This window comes from Macrosteles quadrilineatus, unplaced genomic scaffold (assembly GCF_028750875.1).
Source record: "Macrosteles quadrilineatus isolate MER2022 unplaced genomic scaffold, UCM_ALF_1.0 Scaffold_7__1_contigs__length_78375512, whole genome shotgun sequence".
In the NCBI taxonomy this organism is placed as follows: domain Eukaryota; kingdom Metazoa; phylum Arthropoda; class Insecta; order Hemiptera; family Cicadellidae; genus Macrosteles; species Macrosteles quadrilineatus.
In genome coordinates, this window is record NW_026542600.1 from 44,751,303 (window position 1) to 44,776,383 (window position 25,081).

The 25,081-nt window shown below is 34.9% G+C and overlaps 1 protein-coding gene across 2 annotated transcripts in view; it reads left to right on the top strand.

The window, feature by feature from the left end:
- The window catches only part of LOC128997867 (activin receptor type-2A), a 56,440-nt gene extending 31,925 nt beyond the window's left edge, over window positions 1-24,515 (top strand). For both annotated transcript variants that reach the window (XM_054423639.1, XM_054423638.1), the window contains exons 5-14: window positions 3,020-3,214; window positions 3,677-3,892; window positions 4,952-5,107; window positions 6,363-6,548; window positions 8,298-8,467; window positions 11,887-12,082; window positions 15,485-15,691; window positions 17,575-17,685; window positions 18,536-18,631; window positions 18,765-24,515. In XM_054423639.1, the coding sequence (XP_054279614.1) occupies window positions 3,020-3,214; window positions 3,677-3,892; window positions 4,952-5,107; window positions 6,363-6,548; window positions 8,298-8,467; window positions 11,887-12,082; window positions 15,485-15,691; window positions 17,575-17,685; window positions 18,536-18,631; window positions 18,765-19,690 (2,459 nt within the window). In that variant the 3' untranslated portion in view covers window positions 19,691-24,515. The remainder of the gene's footprint in view (window positions 1-3,019; window positions 3,215-3,676; window positions 3,893-4,951; window positions 5,108-6,362; window positions 6,549-8,297; window positions 8,468-11,886; window positions 12,083-15,484; window positions 15,692-17,574; window positions 17,686-18,535; window positions 18,632-18,764) is intronic.
- Window positions 24,516-25,081: the final 566 nt, after the last annotated feature.

Here is a 25,081-nt window from a genome sequence, read left to right on the forward strand (position 1 = left end):
ATGGAAATAACCGGCAGAACCTTTAACCATCCACTGGCTCGCTAGTCGCTACCCCAGGTCGGTCGGTAGCCGGGTAGCCCATCAATGGAACCCGTTAGGCTCGCCCCTACCTCTCGCCACAAAAGAGACAAGAATTTTGCCTTGTTCCACACGCCTTTGATTGTTTGAGGCGGGAAAACTATTTGTGTGCTACGGCCCACGCAACACAGGATATTGTTTTCGTATTAGTTGGCCTTTTTCCAAGATGACTGTGACCGTTAACTTATTTTATGGACTCCCTTGGAGAATAATTCAAAACTACAAAGAACATTTCTAATCCCACAGTATACTAGCTATTTAAATTATAAACACTTTGGTGTTTGATTTTGCAGCTTTTTGAAATCATCCAAGATGGCTGCTTGCCTCCAAGGACTCAACAATAGGCCTAATTGTGCGACTATAAAACAATAACTTCCCACCTTACGCTTGCGAATTAGTACGGTACATATTTGTATCCACAGTTGCCAGGACGACTATTAAGACGACCAAAGATTACATTGACATTTAGGTATTTAATCTGTAGAATAGTAATTGTTAAGTAATCTGGAAGACAACTAATTAAAATGAAGTGCGAAAGATGGGTTATGAGAGTGCTCAATGCCTGAAGCATAATCCATTTGTTTGAGGTGCGGATTTTCAAGCTTGTAGAACAAATAAATATCACAAAGAAAAAGGGCAGGGGTGAAAGTGACTGAAGTGACGGGATACCCGGGTGGATTTTCAGTGACTGGATTCCAGTGGTATGCGGTAAAATATATAGTGACTGGCTTAGCAGCACAAATTTTACGTGACTGGCTTTCCCATGCAAATGCTGTGGTGACTGCATTAGCATAGCATTTTTTACGTAATTATATTTTAGTATTTTTAAGAAAAAAAGATATATATACGTTCAGATATGTCTAGGCTTAAGATATTTACCAACATATATTATATATATATCATAGTCTTGAAATATATTGGGGGGTGCAACTGACTGACTTCCAGTGTATATTTTATGTGACTGGCTTCCCGGGCGCGGCCGTGTATATATATATATGTCTATATATATATATATATATACATATATAAAAATTTGAACGAATGGTGTTTTTGGCCTCTGGGGACATCAAAATGAAAAAGTAAATCGGTCTCGGGTCTAGGTCTTACCGTGCCACCTACGGTAATAGCTACTTCCCTATAGGGAAATTCGCTAAAACCAATCTATTCGCTGGAATTTGATTGTTGATCACTGTTTGTCATTTATCAGTCAAGAGACACTTGTTTAACACATTCGATGCGGCGGGTCCACCGGTGGACCCCGCGCGTCTCAGTTGAGGAGCGGGGGGTCCACCGGTGGGGGAGCGCGCATTGCATTGTTTGCCGGATCAGTGTGGTTCAGCCATTGTCCGGGGAACGTTGTAATCTTTACCAGCCTGTAGCTTATAATGCGAGCTTTATTCTGGTGTAGGTTGGTACAAAAATTGCCCGTAAAATCCCGTCTAGCAATGCTTTTTTCCCGTTTTCGGGGATATCTCAATTCGAGCCGTATTACAAAGACTCTGGTTATTGATCCAGGCAGTGCTGCTACCTTTGGGTGTTTCAGTGAACTACGTCCACTTTCGGAGTAACGCAGAACAATCACCACTGCTCTTTTGTGATTCGTCTTACTGAGATATTTCAATACCAAAGGCGATCGCTGATTCAGTTAGCGCGTCGGGGCTCCGCCCGGGCCTCGCCGCAATTAGCGAGCGCCTGTTTAAAGGTTTTCAGCAGCGAATGTGTTAATTGTTTTGTAACTTGGCCTAACAATAAATTATATGAAATAAATTAGTTAATTGATCACAAACATGATTGTATTACTGTAAGTTATACTTATATCATGTACTTACTTATGCTTATACTTAGCTTATACTTATACTTATATCACATGTAAAGTTTATTGGTTTTGAGAAGAGTATTGGGCTAACGGTGTCTACCAGAGAAGGAAGAGCAAAAAAAAATAAATGCTTAAAAGCTCAGAAGTTTAAACATTTTTTTAAGTGGTTGGCAACTGTCCATGATGAGCTCAGGTTTGTGCTTGGAATGGTCTTACAAATTAAGGGGCTGCCAGTACTATACAAGAATGTACATTATGAAATGAAAAAGCGCTTTATTATCAAAATTCTCAATACAAATTACAAGTTAGTCCCACGCAGGGAACGTGCCTATGCGCTACAGCAATGACCTCTCGGTCGTCTGCTGGGTTGGCACGTCTAAAACTAAATGTTATATAACAGTTCTTCAACAATAAATTAATTCCTTCAAAATAAAATTGAACATCTTTCCTTAATCTGAATTATCACAATTAACCACCATTTTAAAGTTAAGCAATAGAAATAAAATATAACGAGTTTGTCTAAATTCATGTAGTTATGTATGTTATGTATGTTCTGTAGTTCTGTAGTTCTGTATACAACCAATTTAAGGATGTAAATTAGTTATACATACTTAGTACAGGCAATGTGGCAATAAGATGCAATCCTACAATGACAATGTTCACCACAAGCTCTCTCACTAATAACCATTTTCTAAAAAAAAATACATTTGACACATTTAATTCTCGATACTGGTTTCCTAACATTTTGATTAGTTTTTGGTATGTTAAGATCTTATTCTATAAATTATAAAATAGAAACAGTGAGTTTGTAAGCTTTAGTTCAAAACCATGATAATGAACTGCAATTCAAGTTTTAAAATATTGTGTTTCATATTTGATTCCAATAACCAAACCTGAGTTTATCAACTAAACCCATCGGTGTAAACAAGCATAACTAAATTAACTATTTTCTTTCAACCAATCGCTAAACCTAAATATTGAATTACAAATCAATTCAAAGTTATCGGTCATAAACAGTAATCAAGTTTTATCTAAATTTCTGTAGCTATGTATGTTCTTTTATGAATGTTATAACATATGTTAAGTTAAGATGTGTCTAATTTTGTATTTTTATTTTTGTTGTAGGATGTTGGGAAAGTTCGGGAAAGGATGAGTGTGGATCAAACGTGTGTATGGCCACTCATAAACAAACCAAGGCTCTGAACAACACCAAGTTCTGTTGTTGCACAGAGGACTTGTGCAACCAAAACCATTCAGAACCGCTAGAATGGCCATATTCAACGGAGATGAGTCACGACTTTACATTACCCAGTTCTCCAGGTTAGTATTAGAACCCACATAGTGTATAACTTGCTCAGTGTTGAAACCCTGCCTGAGCTATGACTAGGGTTTAAGCTGTAGTTACATTTGTCACATGTTGCAACACAATTGTGTTTGCCCAAAATTGTGATGATAATTCAGCAGACTGTTGCAAATTTGCTTTAAAGAAAATTGTTGAATTTTGTAATAATCTTGATGAACATCTTCTTGCCAAACAGAATATCTGTAAAATTTGTACTACTAAGCTTAAAACCTAAATTGTTAACTGAAAAGAATTATTGTGTAACAGCAAGAATAACACAATCACATTTGCAGTATAGTAATAATACTTGAAGGAATTAGGTTCATTACATGTTTTCCCTGATTACTCTTTCTGATTGGAGGAAATAGTCCAACTAGTTTGGAAAAATAGAATGTTTCTTGTCGTTTGTTGACACTGGTTTTGTTGATGGATTTTTGCAGCTGCGGTGAACACTTTGTCCCAGAGAGAGATGTTGGTAGTGTTGGTGGCTTGTTCCTTGACTCTGGTTGCTGTGTTGGTTGCTCTGTTCGCCATCTCACGTCGATGGAGAGATCCAGACAAGGGTTTACCCCCGGATTCTGTCCATCTGATGGAAAACGCTCATAGAGGCAACAATGGCCAGATTCTTGACCACATTAAACTATCTGCTATCGTAGGTTCGTGATATATTTATTGCAGTTCAGTTTTATATCATTCAATCTCTACTTGGAAGTCTTTGAATTGTAAATAATACATTTGTCCTCTGATATGATTAAACTTTCCTTATTTTAGAGGTGTACGAAGCAGCAAAAAGTTTTACATTTGAACCAACGTTTCAATTAAAAATATTTTTGATTTGAATCGATGCAACTCGTTTCAAAGCAATACGGCATTTTTCTATTCATACTTGTCAATGGAGTGAAATAACAATAATTAAAATTTACCACATTTTTGTGTAATGAAAATTTTTGTTGATGTGGTATTAGGCATATTCATACATATGGCATATATGAATTCTAGGTGAACAAATATTTATTTTCAATCATATATTAGTATTAGAAGAAGAAGTACTTGCCTATTTCATAATTTTTACTTCCAGAATCATTATTGTTGAGCATGTTACCTATTTTATAATATTGATCTTACAAATAAAGATATGTTTTGGTGTAAACAAATAAACATTTGTAAGATTTAAATGCCTACTGAAACTTTCAATTGGCTTACATTGATAAATGAGAGGATCAAACCTATAAACTACAAGGTATAAATAGCTCCAGACCTACAAAAATACCAAATTTATCAGTCCAAAACAAGACTTACTAGTTAAGTATCAAAAACCAATTTTTGAGACTTGTGTTATTTTTAGAATGATTTTGGAGTGACTAGTTTAGGCCAAATTTACAGTAACAAAACATGTCTCACACTGCTTACACTTAACAAAACTTCTCATCATTTGCAATGTCAAAACAAAATAATGTACAAAATTTAAGCAATATACAGTGATCAGCTGGTGCAGTGATTCCCATTTTGTTCAATGTTTGGATTTAACCTAACCTAAAGTAAGAAAATGCTGCAATTAGCAACTTTCTCTACAAGGTCAGTGCAAGGAATTTGTCAGGTGACTGTAGGAAAATAAAATTTATTCATTAGCTAACATTTTCTTTAAATCACTGAACTACTTCAGTGTGGTTATAGATTGTATGATTTACTACAGCTTTATTAAATGTTTGTCGTAGGTCAAGGACGCTACGGAACAGTCTGGACAGGCTACTTAGAGAACCAACAAGTAGCCATTAAAGTCTTCCCAGCCGCTTACAAGCAGTACTACTACAATGAGCGTGATATTTATTGCCTTCCATTCATGGACCACCCTTCTCTCCTCACTTACTTCGGTAAAGCTTCCTTCTAATAAGGTTGCTTTTTGCATGCAATTGTGATCTTAACACTTTTACCGAAACCCCGGTCTGACAGGCCCACGGGAATTTTCATAAACATGTTGGCAACACTGTTTACTTGGGGGATTCCATTCCCCCAATACCTTCCCCCTTTTTCTCTCCTACCTGTTGATGTATTTTTTTGTATATTTTGCGTGTGTGCCGTGATCTTGACAGGTTGTCTGTTCATAACATGCCCGTCTCAGAAGCCCAGCGTGTATTTAAAAGCGGGGTCTCACAGGCCCAGGGTTTCGGTTAGTATCAGCCTGGGTAGGGTTTCGGTAATTATAATTTAAACACTTAATTATTTAGATTCATTGATTCTTGTTAGATTTTTTTGTAATTGAATAAATGAATAAAAAAAGATCAAAGTGAAACAATTGTGGATTTTTTCTCAAACTGCATAGCTTTAGTTGTGTTGGTTTATAATATCAATCAGATAAGCATGCATGTTGCTTTTAATATGAATTAAAGTTTAAGATTTTAGAAAATAATGTCCACAATTGAACGATTAATTAGTAAAAAATCACACTCCTACTGACTCTCTGGCCTCTGTTTGAGGTGGGAGAACTTATGATCAAAATAAACCATTCAAATTAATAACAGTGAATCTACAAATATATTTTAAAATCATAGGCCACATGCTTTTTTTGACAGGAAAGGGGGGGAAAAATTACCTATCCATATTTCCATATTCATTGTTTGAGGGATTCTTAACTGTACAAACTACAAAGACTCAGGTAAAACTGCCAATAGCGACAACAAATTGTTTAGTGCTTTAAACAAAGCCCTGAGTATTTGAAAAATTTAGACACAAAAGACATCAGAAAACAACATTCTGTGAACTATTTTTGGCCTAGTTTATCCTCAAAGAATTAGGAAAATACAAACAAACTAATGGAAGATTAAGAGTGCTTCATCAAGATCCTCACATAGTTGCCAAGATCAAAAGCAAAAGACCAAGATGGGCAGGCCATGTAAACAGAAGTTAACTAGATTCCATACTAAGAATGTTGGCATAAAGTAATCAGCAAGGTAGAAGAACGCTGGACATCCTAGACTGCATTGGAGTAGTCAAAGGGTAGAGGTCACTGGGGGGGATGGTGAGTTGTGGGCGAGGCCAAAAACCTTAGCATATTAGTAGTTGCTTACACAGGTACAGCATTTTAACGTTAAAAATTGTTCCATTAATCAAAATGTTGTTTTATTACAGGATGCAGTGAAAAAATGATGATTGATGCTAACTGCGCTGAATGTCTTCTAGTACTGTCCTATTGCCCCAATGGATGTCTTCAAGACTACATCCGGACACACGTCCTAGACTTTACCACTTTCTGTCAAATGGCTCTCTCTATAGCTAAGGGCTTGGCATTCTTGCATACCGATACACGCAAAGGAGGTAAAATAGTCATAGTCATAGTCATAGTCAAGAATCTTTATTCATAGTATACATAGTTGTACATGAATAGTGTCAAATAAGTTAAAACGAATGCTTAAAACTATGATAACACCATTTTCAATTCGTCAAAAGAGTACAAGGACAGGTCCATTAAATATTCCTTAAGACGTTTTTTAAAAATGTTGGGTTTTTGTTCTGTTTTAATTTTCAAAGTAATAAATTTTAAAAATTCATTTCCTGCATTGACAGTCTTTTTTTTGAAGAGCTCTAATTTGTGTTTTCCAATTACAAAATTATTTTTGTTACGTGTATTGTAGTTATGATTATTTTCTTTAATTGGTGGATTGAAATTTTTGTTTTTGACAAACATAATACATTCAAGAACATACAAACCATAAACAGTGAGGATCCTTAAACGTTTAAAGTGTTCTTTAGCAGAATCATCTTTGTTCATTTTTAACATAGCTCTAATTGATTGCTTCTGTATTGTCAAAATTTGGTCTAGATTCGAATTTGAGGTGGCTCCATATACACATATGCCATAAGATATATGGGATTGAATATGGGAAAAATAAATAATTTATAAAACTTCAATACTGCATAGTTTTGACATTTTTCAAATAGTTTGTCACATTCACAAAACCCCTAAAAAGATTTTTGTGTTTGTCTCTTAAGTAAAACATTATGAAATAACATGGGTCTAATAAATGCCTGGTTTTCTGTCTATCTGTCTATGACTTTAACAAATGTATACATACTTTTGAACCCCTTGAAGCAATTGACTTCAAACTTAATACATAAGTAGTAACAGATAGGACCAATCTTTGCAAAAAGTTTCAGACCTTTTATTTGTACCAAGTCTTATCTAAGTCTAAAACGAGTGATTCTACTAAAAATTATTTGGAGAATACATCTTTAGGAAATTGTATGACTATTCTAGCAATATTTCATAAATAAACAAGATATTACAATGTTTGTGAGACAGTGTATAGCCCAGAATGCCGTGCCTCACCGACGCTGAGTGGCACAACAATGGGCAAAAAACAACACATCATAAAATTCATGTACAGGGTCTGGAAAAAACTGTAATATCTTAGTTGCTTAATAACAGATTTTTACAATTGAAGTATCAATGGATTAGTCATACAGTTTCCTAAAAAATGTATAGTTGGACTTACGTAATTTGAGTAGAAACCAATAACAAAAGTTTAACAATACACGTGAGATAAATGAATAAAAATCAGAAGAGCCAAAGGGCATTGAAATCCCCTTGATCCCCTTAATAACAGATTTTTACAATTGAAGTATCAATGGATTAGTCATACAATTTCCTAAAAAATGTATAGTTGGACTTACGTAATTTGAGTAGAAACCAATAACAAAAGTTTAACAATACACATGAGATAAATGAATAAAAATCAGAAGAGCCAAAGGGCATTGAAATCCTCAATTCTTAGTGATTTGATCTTTGATGGCTCCCTTAATCATTGGGCTTTTAATAAATGGTCCTGGCTAAAAAACAGCTGATCTTTGTCAGTGACAAAACCAAGACATCACACTTCATTCTACACTCATCCTTCACTTATATACATTCAAGTGAAATAGATATATTCTTCTTATTCTTATATTTGGGTTTTGATACAACCGGACGTGTCCCCATTTCAATTGGTAATATAATAGGAATAAGTACTCAAGTTAATATATGGACTTTTTCAAGTTGAAACATTAAGCATTGTTTTGATTGTTCAGACATGAGCAAGCCTTGTGTGTGCCACCGAGATCTTAACACACGCAACATCTTGGTGAAGGGAGACCTCACCTGTTGCCTCTGTGATCTGGGATTGGCTATTAAACTGAGTGGTTCTCACTACTACACTCTGGGCGAGGAGCAACACGCAGAGACCAAGTCCATCAGTGATGTGAGTACAGATATCTTCAAAATGTGTACCGAGAAAAGGGGTCAATCTCCTTTGGTGTTGGAAATTATCCAAGGACGTTTCCAAGTTGTGCAAAGTATAGAATTAAAACATTCTCGTTTTGCTTCCAATTGAGTATATGAATGTCTTTTAATTAATAGGACAGGTGTATTCCTAAAGATTTAGACACAGTATATTTACTCTGAAGCGTGATAAGCACCCAATTGGGTACGCTATGTCTGTTACGGAGTTGTCTTGTTAATCCTGGCAGGTAAACTATTTTCTATGTTATTGTATTTTCAAGCTACAAATATGCTCTAAGATAAATAAATATCTCATATTGTCACATTATTGTTAATCCAAATAGCATAGCTACTAAACAGGTGACTTTGTTACCAATTCTAGTATTTGTACACCTGAACAGATGCATGATCCTACAAGGGCGGTTTTTTAAGTAAGGGCTCATTTCACATATGAATCTGTAGTTTGCTTATACGCCACAACGAGGCTCATCACCATTTGTGGACAGAATTACACAAATTTCAGCTCTGTAGCTGTCATGTACACTTTGCTGTGTGTTTTTACATTTTATTTAACAATCAAATCTCCCACCGGGTCCGAGGTAAGGTCAGTGTTATCAATCAATCAAGAGATTATGACCCTGATGCAAAGATAGTAGTCCATGAAGAGGCAGTAAACAGTCGGCTGAGAAGAGGTCTGTCCCACTCCAACTTTTTGAAGAGGCTACAGCAGCTTGTACGTTAGGAGCAGCAAACTCCAGGTCAGCACGAGGCGTCCACTAACCTTCCCTCTGGCAACATTCAGCAGACTGATGACAGGACACATCACCAGCAACACCAGATGTCGTCAGACCTACAGCATCAATGCAGCAGCGATGTGTATGTGTCTAGTGCAGTGAGAAATAATTAGGGATGGACGGGATTGAATTTTTGGCTCGGGACGGGATTTTTATTTCCTTCCCAATTTTCGGGACGGGACGGGATGGGATTTTTTTCCTGTACATTTAAAGAAAGTCTTGAGTTTTGCAGTAACCAAACAAGAAAAACAAAATCAATGACTATGACTTCGCAGTCACGGCACAATTGTCGGTATGACTCCGACTCCGCGGTCATGGTGTGATCGTTGGTTTGAATCGCGGTCACGGCATAATCGTCGGTATGACTTAGCGATCATGGCGCGATCGTCATTATGACACCGCGATCATGGCGCGATCGTCGATATGACACCGCGGTCACGGCATGATCGTCGGTATGACTCGCGGTCACGGTGTTATCATCGGTATGACTCGTGGTCTCGGCGGGATCGTCGGTATGACTCGTGGTCTCGGCGGGATCGTCGGTATGACTCTCGGTCTTGGCGCTATCGTCGTTATGACTCGTGGTCTAGGCGGGATCGTTGGTATGACTCGCGGTCTTGGCGCGATTGTCGAAATGACTTCGCCTCCTGTGTTCGTGAACATCTCTCGCTATAGCGGCGTCGTCGTCACTCGCGAAGCGGCAAAATCCCCGTCCCGAAAAATTCCCGAATCAAATATATTCCCGTCCCGAAAATCGGGAATATTTTTTTCCCAAAAATTTCCCGAAATTTCGGGACCCGTCCATCCCTAGAAATAATGCCTGTTTACTCCCCTCAACTATTCTTGCTCCGGGCCCTCTTTCCTTTTGTGAAGCAGTAGTCTGAGGCAATAGAAATGGTAGTGTCAGTGAGATAGTGGATAATGGTGAGAGAATGCTCCCTGGAGGTTCCAGCAATAACTACATTCACATTGATGATGCAGAAATGCACTTTCCTTTTTTAGGAATAAACCCAAAGAGAAACCAACTTCTCTGAAGTCCGGAATAGTTACAAATAAAAAGCTTTTACACTCGGCCAGTTTCTCTTCATATAGGGTTTCTAACAACAGTAATCAGAATGTAGTTCTTCATTGGAATCTCCAGGGTGTAAACGGGAAAATGGAGGAGTTAGAATTGTTCATTTTAGTTTTAGAATGTAAAGTAAAAATTATATGTATTAATGAGCACTGTATTAGAAAAGATAATAAGTATATTTTGAATAAAATGTCAAATTTCTGTTTAGCTGACGGCTATTTTAGGGAGAGATCGGAGGGAGGTTCCTGTATTTTAATTCACAGCTCTCTATAATTTATTGTTAGAGTTGATCTAACTGTATTTAACAAAGAATTCTCGTTTGAGGGTTCCTTTGTACAAATAATCACATTAAATCTACTAATTGTTTCAGTCTACAGGATTCCAGGGAATAAAATTTCCAAACTATTTAAAAAAAAAATTAGACAAATTTTTAAGGTTGTAGCATTAAAAAATAAAAACCTAAAAATTGTGGTCCACACGTCAGAAACATTTATATCAATTCCCAATACATAGACTCACTCTTTTTGAACGTACACCAAAATACATGGCTATAAAAATTTTTAATAAACTACCAAAAAGAATCACCAACAATCCAAAAAAACATACTCCTAGAAAAATTACCCGAGTTATTAATTGAAAAGGCATATTATAAAATAGATGATTTCTATTTTGATGTTTTCTAAACGGACAAGAATTAATTTAAATTTACAAACTAAATTCACGTTGAATACATACCTGATGGCTTTCATTAATTTTAACAGGATTTTTATCTTATTTGTTGTTTTGTATAATAGTAACTTTTACTTGATGTCATTAGTAATAATTTTGAGTTGTGTAATTTTATTAGTTATAGTATTTTTTTTTAAATTTTTAATTATTTTTTTAAATTTTGATTATGACGAAACTCCTCTCCTTGTACGTTGTACTTTTTAAGATGTTTATGAGTGAATAAAGAATTTGAATTTGATAGCGTGGAAGGTGCAGAAATAGGCTAGGGAGTTTAAAAATGGCTGTGAAAATGCTCTTTGTGTTTCTCATAATCAAAAAACGTATCACTGACCTTACCTCGTACACGGCGGGAATTTTGATTGTTTAAAATTAAAAAAAACCTAGCGATGCTTACATGACCAGCTACAGAGCTGAAATTTGAGTCATTCTGTTCACAAATGATGCCAGAAAATGGTGATGAGCCTCGTTGCTGCGTACAAGCAAACTACAGATTTATATGTAAAACAAGGCCCTTACTTAAAAAACCGCCCTCGAATATATTTTTTGAGGCAAAAAAAAAAAAACACAACACAAAAGGAATGTGCCTTTCATCATATGTAACCATTAGCTCTGAAAGACCCTTGTAGCAATGGTGATAATTTTTCCTTTCATTCTTTTGTATATATTTATTATTTAACGTAAGCGAGTGAAAGTGAGATATGTAATGAAAACCTGTGTAATGTATGTTTATGTACATGACTCTCAGGGTTAGTTTATATGTCCTGTTGGTATAAGATTGCTGATTGTGATGTGTCTTTTGAGTAGGTGGGCACACTGCGGTACATGGCCCCGGAGGTTCTAGAAGGAGCTGTCAACTTGCGAGATTGTGAATCTTCTCTCAAGCAGATCGATGTTTATGCTCTTGGCCTAGTACTGTGGGAACTGGCAATCCGATGCTCTGACTTTTACCTGCCGAATGTTGAATGTGCACCTTATAGAATGCCTTTTGAATCTGAAATAGGTAATACTACAAACAACAGTGTATGATGTCTATTGTTACAGTCCATGTTTTTTATCAGTTTAGAATAACTTTTTTGGTAAAATTTTTGGTACAAACTAAACAACAATATAATTATTTATTATAAAGGGCTTTAATTTTTATGGTTTCCTGTAACAATGGGTCAAAACCCCCAAGCCGTCAATATTTTTTGGCATAAATATTGACCACAAAGTAAATTTTTGTTCCTTACCCAAAATTAATACCATCTGGAGTTTAATTTATTACAGATTTTTCTTCTTTATGAAAATTCATGTTTTTAAAGCCAGGTTTTCCTAGCCTCTGAAGTAGAGCGCGGAACGCGGAGAGCGGATTTCACTTGTCTTAGGTAATTTAATCTTACAGTTTTCCTACGGAACACCATTTTAATCTCTTTTCCGCTCCCACGTTAATCTATTTTCCGCTCTTTGCGCTCCGCGCTCCTCTTCCACGCCTAGCAAAACCTGGCTTTAAGATTAAAAATTGCATTACACACAAACATATTCAATTATTTATGTTGTTATGTCAAAGTCATGAGTCCATTTTCTTTCAGTTATGATTATATATTTAACATTTATTATTAACCTATTTTTTTTTTTAAACCAAGCAAGTAAAAGGTTTCACATTTAAGTTTCAAAATTCTGGATTTGATTATTTATGTTTTTGTTTTGGGTTTGAGATTCAAAATTTCTGGTTTTGCCCATCATTAGTTTCCTGTATTTCTCCAGTGACATTTAATCATTTGAATGTGATTGTGTTGCAACTGTATTGTATTAATCCCATTCCTGTTAGTCAGTAGTTTTCCTACAAATTAATCAATTCTTGTGTATTAATTACTTGTCAGTACTTAAGTGTACTTTTCAATAAGCTTTAGACAAGAAGTATTAAAAACAAAATCATTGTCAGTAATGCCATTGACCCTAGACCAGTAACTTATACCTCAAAATTGTAACACCATTGATATGCAGTTGTAAATTTTACTACTTTTCAATTATGTTTCTATAACAACGACATTATAAATATAAATATAATTCTCGGTTAATACTGTTCATATTATGTAATTTCAAACTGTTTTAAAAACCAAACAAATATTACTTACATTACAATAAACATAGTTTCAAAACCTTCTAATATCAAAACAAACTAAATTGAATTTTTTTTTAAAAAAAACCTATAATCAAAGTAAATATAATCATAAATATAATCAAAATAATTTTTATATTTATGAGATTTCAAGATAACAACATAAAAAATTGGTAAAACATGTTTATTAGGCTTTTTAAAATACACATAGCTATAGTAGGTATTGGTATACGTTCGTATAAGTTACGAAAACACACTACACCTAAAGTTACACGAAAGGTATACTGTCATAAAAATTACAAATTAAGTCACCGACGCGAAAATAGACAAACCCCTCTCGACTTTTCAAGTGACACTGAGCTGAGTGACGGTTGGGGTAAGTTGGCTCGGACGGACGGTACAGTCAGAGCCGAAATGTACATTCTGTTATAAAAGAACTATTTGCCGTCATAATATTTATGAGGGCATACCGTTCTAGGGTTAAACTGTCTTCAAATGTCCTCATAACAATCAGAATTTTACCACAGGCATTTGGCAGCGAGATTACTAACTTAGGTTTACCCCTCGTTACTTTGGGTGACGTAGCTCGGGAATGAAACTCAGCACTCCCTTACAAAACCCAGCTTGATAAAACCCAAAACAAAACAATGAACACAGAGATAAATAACCATCAAACAGGTAGAGTAGACTGGAACTGTATAAATAATTTAATTAGAAAGTGAAACCCCAATTAGGAAAATACTCTAAGCCCCAATTTTGAAAACCCTTAACATTGTCTTACCTGGCCTTGGGCTCTCCCAGCAGGACCCTGTCCTCCAGTACACCACACTTCACTACACCCAAAACCCCTTGATCAAGTGCACTGGCCTACTTAAAGCAACAGCCTTCAGTAGGTTAGCACAACATGTTACTGTTTAACAACACTCCCAGCCTACTCGCACAACAGTGCCAAACACTTCCTCCTTCCATTACATTATTATTTAGAAATATAGTCCATAGTTAACATGGGAAGCATATAAATGGGCGTCAAATTGATAGATCATCATTTTAGTAAATTTCCCATATAGAGAATAACTTAGAATAAGCTATTACTGTAGGTCTCATGGTAAGACCTGGGAACCTTACATTTGCCTGTCAACAATGCATGGGTCTCAAATGCATTGGTGTGACATTGCCTTGTTTACGTATACGCTACCATAGATTCTCCATAATTAGTAATTGATTCTTTGTTAGAAGTTCATTGTTGGTGATGGTGAGTTAATGTTGTTCAAAGGTTTATTGCTGACAATTTCCATCACGATGGTAAAAAACAATACACAACATTTCAGGATCTGGAATCTGATCCCGTCCTCAGGTAAAAAAACTAATACGCAAACGCCCAACCTAAGTTGGAATACACTACAGAGGGTAGCAGTCAAAAAATATGCACTGTATTGCAATCAAGTCATGATACAACATGCAAATAATAACCAATCACAAAACACTACAGTCTATAAAACAGCTCACACAATGGAACACTAATAGCATCGTTCGCAATGACTCCACCAACGAGACTGAAGCAACATGGCCGACCAATGGGAAACACGGAGACAACAGAAATGGCGTCCAGTCCCTGGAAAAGTAAAACCAACAAAATAACAGAGCGAAGCCATTTCGCGGCATCGCACAGATGCCGCGAAATGGGTGGTAATTCTGCTTATTCCTATCACGAGTTTTACTACATAAGGTAAACATAACGTGCAAATTTTGAGGAGAACTCGTTATTTCCCTATTTATTGAACAATTAAGTTCACTATCCTTTGACCTATTTTTTTACTGCTACCCTCTGTAGTGTATTCCAACTTAGGTTGGGCGTTGTATTATTATTTGTAATGTGTTAGTTAAGTTTTTTCACCTGAGAACGGGATCAGATTCCAGATCCCGAAACGTTGTGTATTGTTTTTTACCATCGTGATGGAAAATGTCCGCAATAATAAACCTTTGAACAACAAAATAGTAATTGATATTATATCATAAACAAGGTAGTAAGAGTTGTGTGTATAGTACGAAATGCGTACAGATAATATTTGCCTAGCAATTTTTAAATCTTTAGGATGGCCTATTTAGTTTTAAACTTGACATTATCTTTATTTAACTTTTAAGTATATGTTTTTTTGTTATTGTAAATACTAAGACTTATTTAGTTTTAAAGAAGATGACAAAGCACCTGTGCATTTACTTGGAAACTATGTTTGCCAACAAACATGATTTGATATAACAATACAATTTTTGCTTGATATAAACTGATGTTCAATATATTTTCAGGTCAACACCCATCATTTGAGCAAATGCAAGTGTTGGTGACTCGTAAGAAGGCGCGGCCACTGATTCCTGAAGGTTGGTTAGACTGTGCTGCTACAAGACTTGTGCGAGAAACCATCGATGACTGTTGGGACCAAGACGCAGAAGCTCGCCTCACAGCTCTCTGTGTAGAGGAGAGACTCGTGGAACTTTCAACTTTAAATTTTAAAGGTAATTTTGCTCGTTTGGATGTATTATTCAAAATATGAATTATTATTATGTAAGTCACCAATTAACTGAATTCAGGCTTTCAATGTGGGTAAAATTAGACATTCTGGGTTAAAATTGAAGCACAGAGTTTCTATCAAACAAAGCCAAACTGAACGTACAACTTATTTGTTTAGCAACTGTTATGTCACATCAATATCACAGTAAAAAAAATAAGGGGAAAATTGAATTTTAGACTGTAGCAAACCCTGTGAGTGACTATGTTCTTGTTTATTAAAATATTGGCTACGGATGGTAGTATCCAGATAGGATCTCAATTTCAGTATCCAAAAGTCAAAATATTTGAACTCATAAGTGTTGTTGTTACTCTGTGAATGCATGCACAAATGGTTTTAGTTATTGGAATCCAGCAGATTTATCAACACAACCTTATAGAATAATTTAAAATATTAAAGTTTTCATATTTTGTTCTTTTTCGGTTGATTTAATATCAAAGTGTGCATTTGTGTCAATGCAAAATTTAAACCTTTTACAGCAGCACTGTTTCCCTACTAAGACCTCCAAGTACTATATCCAAAGTAAAGGTGCAATCAGAAATCCCTATCTTAATAAAAAGAGTTCTTTTAGGTCTTGCTTCTTGATACATTAATTCTTGCAATTTTAAAACTACAGTTAGCCTATGTAGTGTATCTGGGATTGAATTTTTAGTTCGGGACGGGACGGGATTTTTATTTCCTTCCCAATTTTCGGGACGGGACGAGACGGGATTTTTTTCTGTGCATGAAAAGAAAGTACTGTATTGCAGTTACCAAAAAGACATACGAAATCAATTTTTACCATTTGTGGCACTGATCTATAAAAACAAAAAAAGTGGGTAACAATTTACAGGTACCTATAGTAACTTGTGACTCGCGGATCACGGGGTGATCGTCTGTATGACTCACAGTCACGGCGCGATCGTCGTCATGACTCACGATCACGGCGCGATCGTCGGTATGACTCCGCGGTCACGGGGTTATTGTCGGTATGACTCGCGGTCACGGGTTATCGTCGGTATGACTCGCGGTCACGGGGTTATCGTCGGTATGACTCCGCGGTCACGGGGTTATCGTCGGTATGACTCGCGGTCACGGGGTTATCGTCGGTATGACTCGCGGTCACGGGGTTATCGTCGGTATGACTCCGCGGTCACGGGGTTATCGTCGGTATAACTCGCGGTCACGGCATGATCGTTGGTATGACTCGCGATCACGGCTTGATCGTCAGCATGACTCCGCGGTCACGGCGCGATCGTCGGTAGGACTCCGCGGTCATGGCACGATCGTCGGTAGGACTCCGCGGTCACGGCGCGATCGTCGGTATGACTTCGTCTCCTGCGTTCGCGGACCTATCGCTCGCAATAACGGCGTTATTGGCACTCGCGAAGCGGAAAAATCGCCGACGATCGGACCAAATCCCGTCCCGAAAAAATCCCGAGTCAAATGTAATCCCGTCCCGATAATCGGGAATATTTTTTTCCCGAAAAATTCCCGAAATTTCGGGACCCGTCCATCCCTAGTATCTATTGTAGGGATTATATTCTTTCCAAGTCCTTGAAGAGTAAATGTTGAGTAAAAATTGGAAACATAAGTTTTGGTTTGAAGAAATGTCATTTCTTCTAAAAACTAGGAACTAGAAAGTTTTCCACCACTAGCTTTTTCATTGCAATAAAAAAAAAATAAAAAAAATGACAACCTGAAATGTGTTTGTATTAAAATAATATGTACTCCTACAAGTATCATATTTGTGTTTATGAAAAGAATACTACACAATTGTTTCTCAACTTTATATGAAAGTAAAGATAAAATCTTATTATAGTTATTGAAGAACATGTGTATTTTTTGCAGGAACGGGTACAATTGGAGTTAGTCCTACAATAAACATGACCCATACTTTCATGTCACTGCCCAATTACAACAACAACAACCACAAAAATGTTGAATCTGCTGAAGATACAGGTAAGATTACGGATAGTCTTTGTTTCCACGTTGTTTCCATCTTATTTAACATTAAGGTGCAGTTTCTTTTAAGGCCCACTTTTACATCCTAAGACGTAGGCTCTATTCCAAAAGTGTTCTACACATTATTTCAGGCTAGGGGCTGGGCCCAGAGGGTTGCGGCATTATCACTTTGATAAAATCAATTGTTGATTGACAGAATTTAAACTTGGAACCTCAGGGAACAAAGTCCCACAGTCTACCACTAGACCAGTTACTCTCCAGGTTACATTGAAATCAGTTTAATGAACACATTCAATGCACATTCACTGCATTATTTCAGATTATCAAAAGTGTAGAAACTGTAGTATTGGTGTCAATGATATCACGCTCTTTGAAGATTTCATATTGTTTGAATGGTCAAAATCTGTTATCTGTCTGCAACTTTATTTTTGACCGGGCTACCCTAATATCGATTGATAATATCGATTAGAATTACTAAATCTTTAATTGGTTTTTTCGTAATCAGAAAGTTTCCTTAGGTCAGGTTAGCATAGAACGGTTTCATTTTATAATTGATTAGACTAACACTTAACTAACCTATGGGTTTTATCCAAATTTATATAGCTTGTGATTAAAAACTTTTTTAATATTGTATTTTTAATTATTTATTACTGTACCTACAAGAGGTTTCAATAAGTTATAGAAGTGAAAAAATATGATAGCGAGTAGATAACAGATTTTCAAAAAAACTGTTTTATTGTTTTCCGCCTCAAATAAAAGTGTGTTTGTTAGGGAAACAACGTCTCTTATATCAACAAATAATTTTACTTTCCTGACAAAAAAATCTATATGATTATTATTTGTTTAGGAGACAAGGAAGGAATAGATTCAAATCTCTCTGAAGGTACTGTGGAAACATTGCTGACCCTCTCACCCTCAGAACCTTGTGTGGAGTCCATTGCAAGTAAGTTATAATGTACAGAATCTTCTATAAAAATATTCTTGATATTGAAGGACACTACATAATATAAATTCATAATAATTCAATACTTTTCATGAGCAATTTTAGAAATGACAGTGTGCTTGATCATTTTCAGATAGCAAAAATTCCAACAATCGACCAAGTCAAGTGATGCCTTTGCAGCCCTACCAAGGTCGCAACCCTTGCTTTGAACGCAACCTGATGTGGGATGCCAACAGTCAGCACGATTTGATCGATCGTTCCATGAAACACAATCCCCACAACTACTCAGACAACCTCAGTCTGGTCAACAGCGACTACTTGAACCCACCTCCTCGAGTCAACGCTCCCATACCGTTTGTACAGAATGCTGTATTTGATAATCCAACTGTCCCTAAACAGCCCAACGTCCCAGGTAATGGTAGCTTTCACAAACCATTTAGCGGAATTCTCTCTAGACCTTTAAAAAAGTTATTAGAATCAAAGAAAAACAGATCTGATCCCTCCCCTAAGTCGAACCTTCGATCTAGACCTTTGAAGGAAACTGAAGTCAGCCTCGGTGATCAAAGGACTGTAACTGCTGTTCTAGGCACCGAAAAAGAAAATACTTCTTCTGTAGGCTCTAAAAATAGTACGCGAAGTAAAGATAAGAACCGAGTGAGTGACATGAAGGTGATCATTTCGCCATTTGAAGAGTCTTCTGAAGGTATTGTAAAACACAAGTCTGCTGAGAGGCCTTCCAGTTTACCCCTTGTAAATTGTAAAAATAACAACGTAGAAAAAAAGACAAATTTAGATGATATTTTTACTGATAAGAGTAAGAATAAGTTAAAAGATCTTGCCAGCCGAATAAAAACACCGGGTGATGTACCCCCGTCTGTCAGGCGCAAACGTGGCAAAAGTGTATTGAGGGAGACTAGGTTCTCTCTGTACGATGATCGTATGATGGAGGGTATAAACCTTAATGATCCAGGTATGGAAACCAATGTGACCACACAATCTATTCCCATGGGCATAGAACTGTCAGGTAGGCAACAAGCAAGGTCACATTCTAGTTTTTGATTCTCCTCAGGTTGAATGTAATGTCAGTGTTCATAGTATGATTGATAGGTATATCATATACTGTAAGTGTTTATTCCCTTGAATATTGCTTGAAATTAAATACAACTGTTTGAAACTGTTGTAATTAGTTTAAATCTGCTTAAAGATCTTGAGTTATTCGTTCATCTGTTAATGCTTATAAGTCGTTGATGTGTAGTTAAGTTTTAGACCAGAAATGTAAAACATTTTATATTCCTACCTAATAACACTTGTAAATCAGGAATAAAAACATTATTTTTACTGCGGACAGTTAATTCTCTGACAAGTAAATTCTTACTCCAAGAGTAAAAAGTTCAAACATAATATTTTAATATATGCATGATATTATTTCACATTATCTATGATGAAATCGACACATATGTATATATAAACCTCGCCACCCTAACTTGAGGCAGCCCAAACTGACCTGCAGCGCAATTACCAGCTGGTCCCGCACAACCCTATTACAATCCTATTAGCGACGCTTCCATGAACGCCCTAGTACAGTATTAACATTAGTAAAATTATAATAGGATGTATTAATTTACTCGTAATCACCTATTAATGATGTATTATATAATATATGTTAATGACATTGATTTGACAAACATTTCTGTTTTTGTCCCATCTAAAACGGACAATGTTTATGGTTTATACTTATATTTTTTGTTTGTAGCTCAAAGCAGATGGGACGGAAACAGAAATGATTGTTAAATTTATGCTATCAATGTAAACCAGTAAATTATTATATCAGATTATCATTTTATTAATGATAATATTGAACTAGGGCATCCACGGAAGCGTCACTAATAGGATTGTTCGGGGCCAGCTGTTAATTACCCTACAGGTCAGGATGGCAAGGACTATAATAAGTTGTATTTGCTGCAGTGTCCTTATTACACTGTTACTTGATTTACAGATGTTCAATAACAGGTACTATTTGATTAGGATTTAATTTATGCATGAGTGGTTAATAAAAAGTATTGAATTGTTTATGAAAGAGTTTTGAAATATCATTGAAACACTAAATAATGACACATGAATTTAAGACTTATACACAATATAATTAATTTTTTTTATGTAAAGTGAGTGAAATCCAGGAAAATCTTTTGTCATGATTTTTAGTTTATTTTAATTTAACTACTTATTAAGATTGATAAAAAATTGTAGTGAATACAGTTTTGTCTTACTAGCACACATATATTAGCAAACAAAGAAATGCAATTGAAGGGGTTTTGTATTTTATAACAATTCATAATCGATCTCAGGGTTAAGCGTCACTGCCTTCGTTCTTTTCATGATTTTTTATGCTTAATGTAGAAGAAATTGCAATACTTAAAACCTGCACTTTTTAAAATTCTAGATTTCTAAAATCGTACTTATTTACAAACAACATTTTATTTTATATCAATCAAAGTGAAACAAACAAAATGAAACATATAATAAATTCAATTGAAAATGATCTCTACCCCCAAGGTTAATGTCACTGCTTCGACAACGGCTAGATCCGTCATGTCTACTGAGCAACCTGCGTAGGTCTGTCGTTCTATTAAATGTGGCCGGCCTACTTAAATGTTTTTTTTTATTTTTTTATTGTGAACTTTATGTGTTGACATGTGTTTTACATCAACGAAGACTTCCGTAGGATTTATTGACCAATTTGATGTGGGTTTGAAAATTGGTCATTGTACCCGAAACTAGTTACCCCAGACTAATTTAAAGACTGAAGACAGACACATAACCTATCATATTATTCATACAGTCTTGGTGGCAAAAATGTTTCCACATTTCTTTGATCTGTGAGATTGTTATGTTTTATGTTTAATTCCTTCAGCCCTTAAACCTTTCAAAAGTCAAATGTGATGCTCAATCCTAAGGTGACTAAAATGTTTGATGAAATCTTGCACTAACACTAATGGTGGATGGGAAAAAGGTTATTCCTCTCTTTTCTACTAGAGATTTTTTAATAAATGTTTCCGAACTGTCAGGAGCATATTGGACTGGTGCAAGCACCCCAACTGTACTACTCCAATTATAATATACACATTATATATTCATTGGTTTTTTCATGGTTTTGTATACCTAATTATTACAATAATGTAATCCGTATTTTACTTGCTAAGACTGACAGTATTACAGTATATCCCAACCTTCAAAGTTAAAACCCATTGTTAAAAATGTTTGGTTTAAAAAAATTGTAAATTTGTCAATTTAGCTGGTCAAATGTGTGAAAAATCTCTCAGAATAACTTCTTAATTTGCAATTAAATATTAGTTTTATCTCTTGATTAGCCTTTATTATAAATACAGTAGACACTTTTTAAACCAAGGCTGCCAGATGGTTTACCGTCATAAACAGAAAAAGAAAATTAATGAGTTTGTTAAAGAAACATTCAAGTATTCATTGATTTTTTTTTGGACTAAACGAAGTAAAATTTGGTCATTGTTGTAGTGTGCCTACAATATAGAAGAGCAATCTTTGTAAACTCAAGTGATAAATTTTGTATTGTCTACATAAATTCCAATTAGTATTATAGAATGGAATTTTTATAATTTTGTGTTGGTTTATAGTTATTATGTTTCCTCTGATTGTAATTGAAGACTGGTACAACATTTTTTGTACAAACAAACCCGGTATTAGTAATTTAAGATATCTAAAATCCAATGACAATGTTTGTTCAGATCCCCAACTTAATTATCTCATAAAGTGTTAGTTATTTTTAACATCTATCCTATGACAACTTTTATGTTTATGCTGATATGTGTTAAGGTATGGTTTGTTTTAATGATTTTCAATTTATTTTAAGTCAAGTAATTTAAAAGCACAAAGCTTTTAAAAACTTTGGGTGTCGTCAATTGGGCATTATTATGTAGTTACCATGTTTATTTTGACATTTAAAATATCTTAGTTTAATGTAGTAGTTTATTTTCGTATCGGCCCTCATGTTGATTAATTTGCGTTGCCTATTGGTGGTTCTGATAAGAGCAAGGTATTTTATGGACAGCGAAGGTTTAGACCCATTCAGCAATTTTCAAACAAAAATAAACTATGTTGCTTGTATCTTGGGATAAACATATAAGGCAAATCATGCATTAGCTTAACATGTAAGAAAGTTTCTGAAAAACTGTAATTTGTCTTTTGTTTTGAAGTACACAAAATATTGTTGCATTAAACTTGTAGAACAAATTGAATGATATGCATAATATTGCAGAATATTTTATTGACTTCTCTTTCAAGGGTACGCTCAAATAAGTTTATTTCATTTTAACTGTTTTATATACTAGTTCAAATTCGTATGATGTCATAACTGTCATGATTTCCTGGTAGTTTTTTAAATGATGGTGAATTATTTAAAATTTTCATTTGCATGTTTTACTAAATCATGGTACACTTAAACCTCACTAACTTGACAATTTGTGTACGACAGAAGTTGTCGAGTTTGGGGGTTATAAATTTTTCCAGAACATTGACATTTTTAATAGCTGTTTTAATAAATGAATACATAACAGACTCATTTTTAAATGTATTAAATTTTTACTTACGTGAGTATTTCTAGATATTGAGTACCGTAAACAATCTTCAAAGAAATTTGGAATATTCAACAATTAAAACAATAAAAGTCTAACACAATAGTAAGAGAAGCCAGCTAGATGTGCGCCCTGACGTATTAGCTGTTGACTGTTCAGTTATCGGGTGTCGAGTTGGCGAAGTTTTACTGTAATGACAATGTGTCTAAAGAAACATTTTCAGATAGAGATTTTGAAAGAAAATGAGGTTCAAACTAAACTCAGCCATTTTATGTAAGGAAAATGTAAACATGTATTGCTTAATTTTAAGGTAATATCAAGATAGAGTGGTTGGGTACCATAATACATAAAGGTTGTAGGTATCAATATAATTGCCTAATCATTTTTATCAGGCTTAACCGTTAAAACCAACTATTTCAAGTAGCTCTTTTATAATGTTTAAGAATGAATGTTTTAGTATTCCTATTTTATTTTAATATCATGTATGATTCTCACTTGATTCTTAAAATATAAGTATTTGCTGTTTTATTTTTTATGTTTCTAATTATGTTCAAAATAAATACTGACTGCCGAAGCATCTCTTGTATTACTAATTACATCAGTACTATTTTTAGTCCAGTAGTTACTATAGATTTGCATAGGTTACAATTAACAATTTATAGTTTTATTTTTGTTTAAAATTGTTATTATTTTTATTTAGTCTATATAACTTGAAAAGTTATTATATGCTGTATATGTTTCAAAAGTATTATATCCTTATCATTTTAGTCAATTTTAAGGTTATAAAATGAGACAATGTCCAATAAGAATTTAAAAGTATTCCTAAAGTTAAACATTGTGTACTTGTTTTTAACCAAGTAAACTGCAGACTGTTTTGTTTGTGGTTTATGTACCTTTTAAATGTTGCTCTACCTCTGTTGTCTCAATTAATCTTGTCAAAGTTCTTCAATTTTATTTTGACTGCATGGATATGTTATCAATACTATGTAATTACTATTTTTATTCACTTAGTTTCACGGTAGATCAGTTACCCCAAAACAAACAACTTGAATATTTTCTAGGGGTTTAGGTAGGTACCTCTATCAATGTTCTCACAAGTGAAAAGCACTGTTAAATGCACAAGACTTGAAAATGTAAGGTAATGTTACATTTTGTAATTGTCGGTTGTAAAACAGTATATAAATGCAACTTGTATTCTTTTTTAAAATCTACACCTTCATTGTATTTATTAGAAATGTTTTTTTGGCCTGTGATTTTGATAAACATATTGACTAATTGTATTATATTTTTACTTATTTCTTAAACCCTATTTTTGTAAATTTTTATTTATGAGCTTTATTTAAAATATTTACTTACGGTAATTAAAAGACCACGTAATGATTTGGTTTGCTTTTGAATGTCTTAATAAAGCTCAAAGTAATGTAAGGCTTTTCAATTAATGAAGTGTACCTCTTCTTATCTAGAATGTGTAAGGGTATGATAAAATTAGCAAATAAATGATTGAAATACCTAATTGTTTCTTTATTACCATCCAACGAGTATTCCTAAAATTAAAATAAAAACTGAAATTGCCATCTTTTTACACCCCACACTTTTATGACTAAGCTTGACCATGCAGACCTACCTGCTATAGGTTCTAATAATCTTCAATTAATAACATTGTATCATTGAGTATTCACGTATAATCAGATAATGCTAATAGTTGTTACCGATTTTGGCAACGTAGTTCGGGCCGCTGACATTTGGGTCGCGGTAGTCTATCGGTAGTGCAGATGCGCCTCTAAGGACCTGCCTTACCGACAAGCCCGAGGTAGAGTAGTTCGGGCCGCTGACCCTTCTCTGCAAC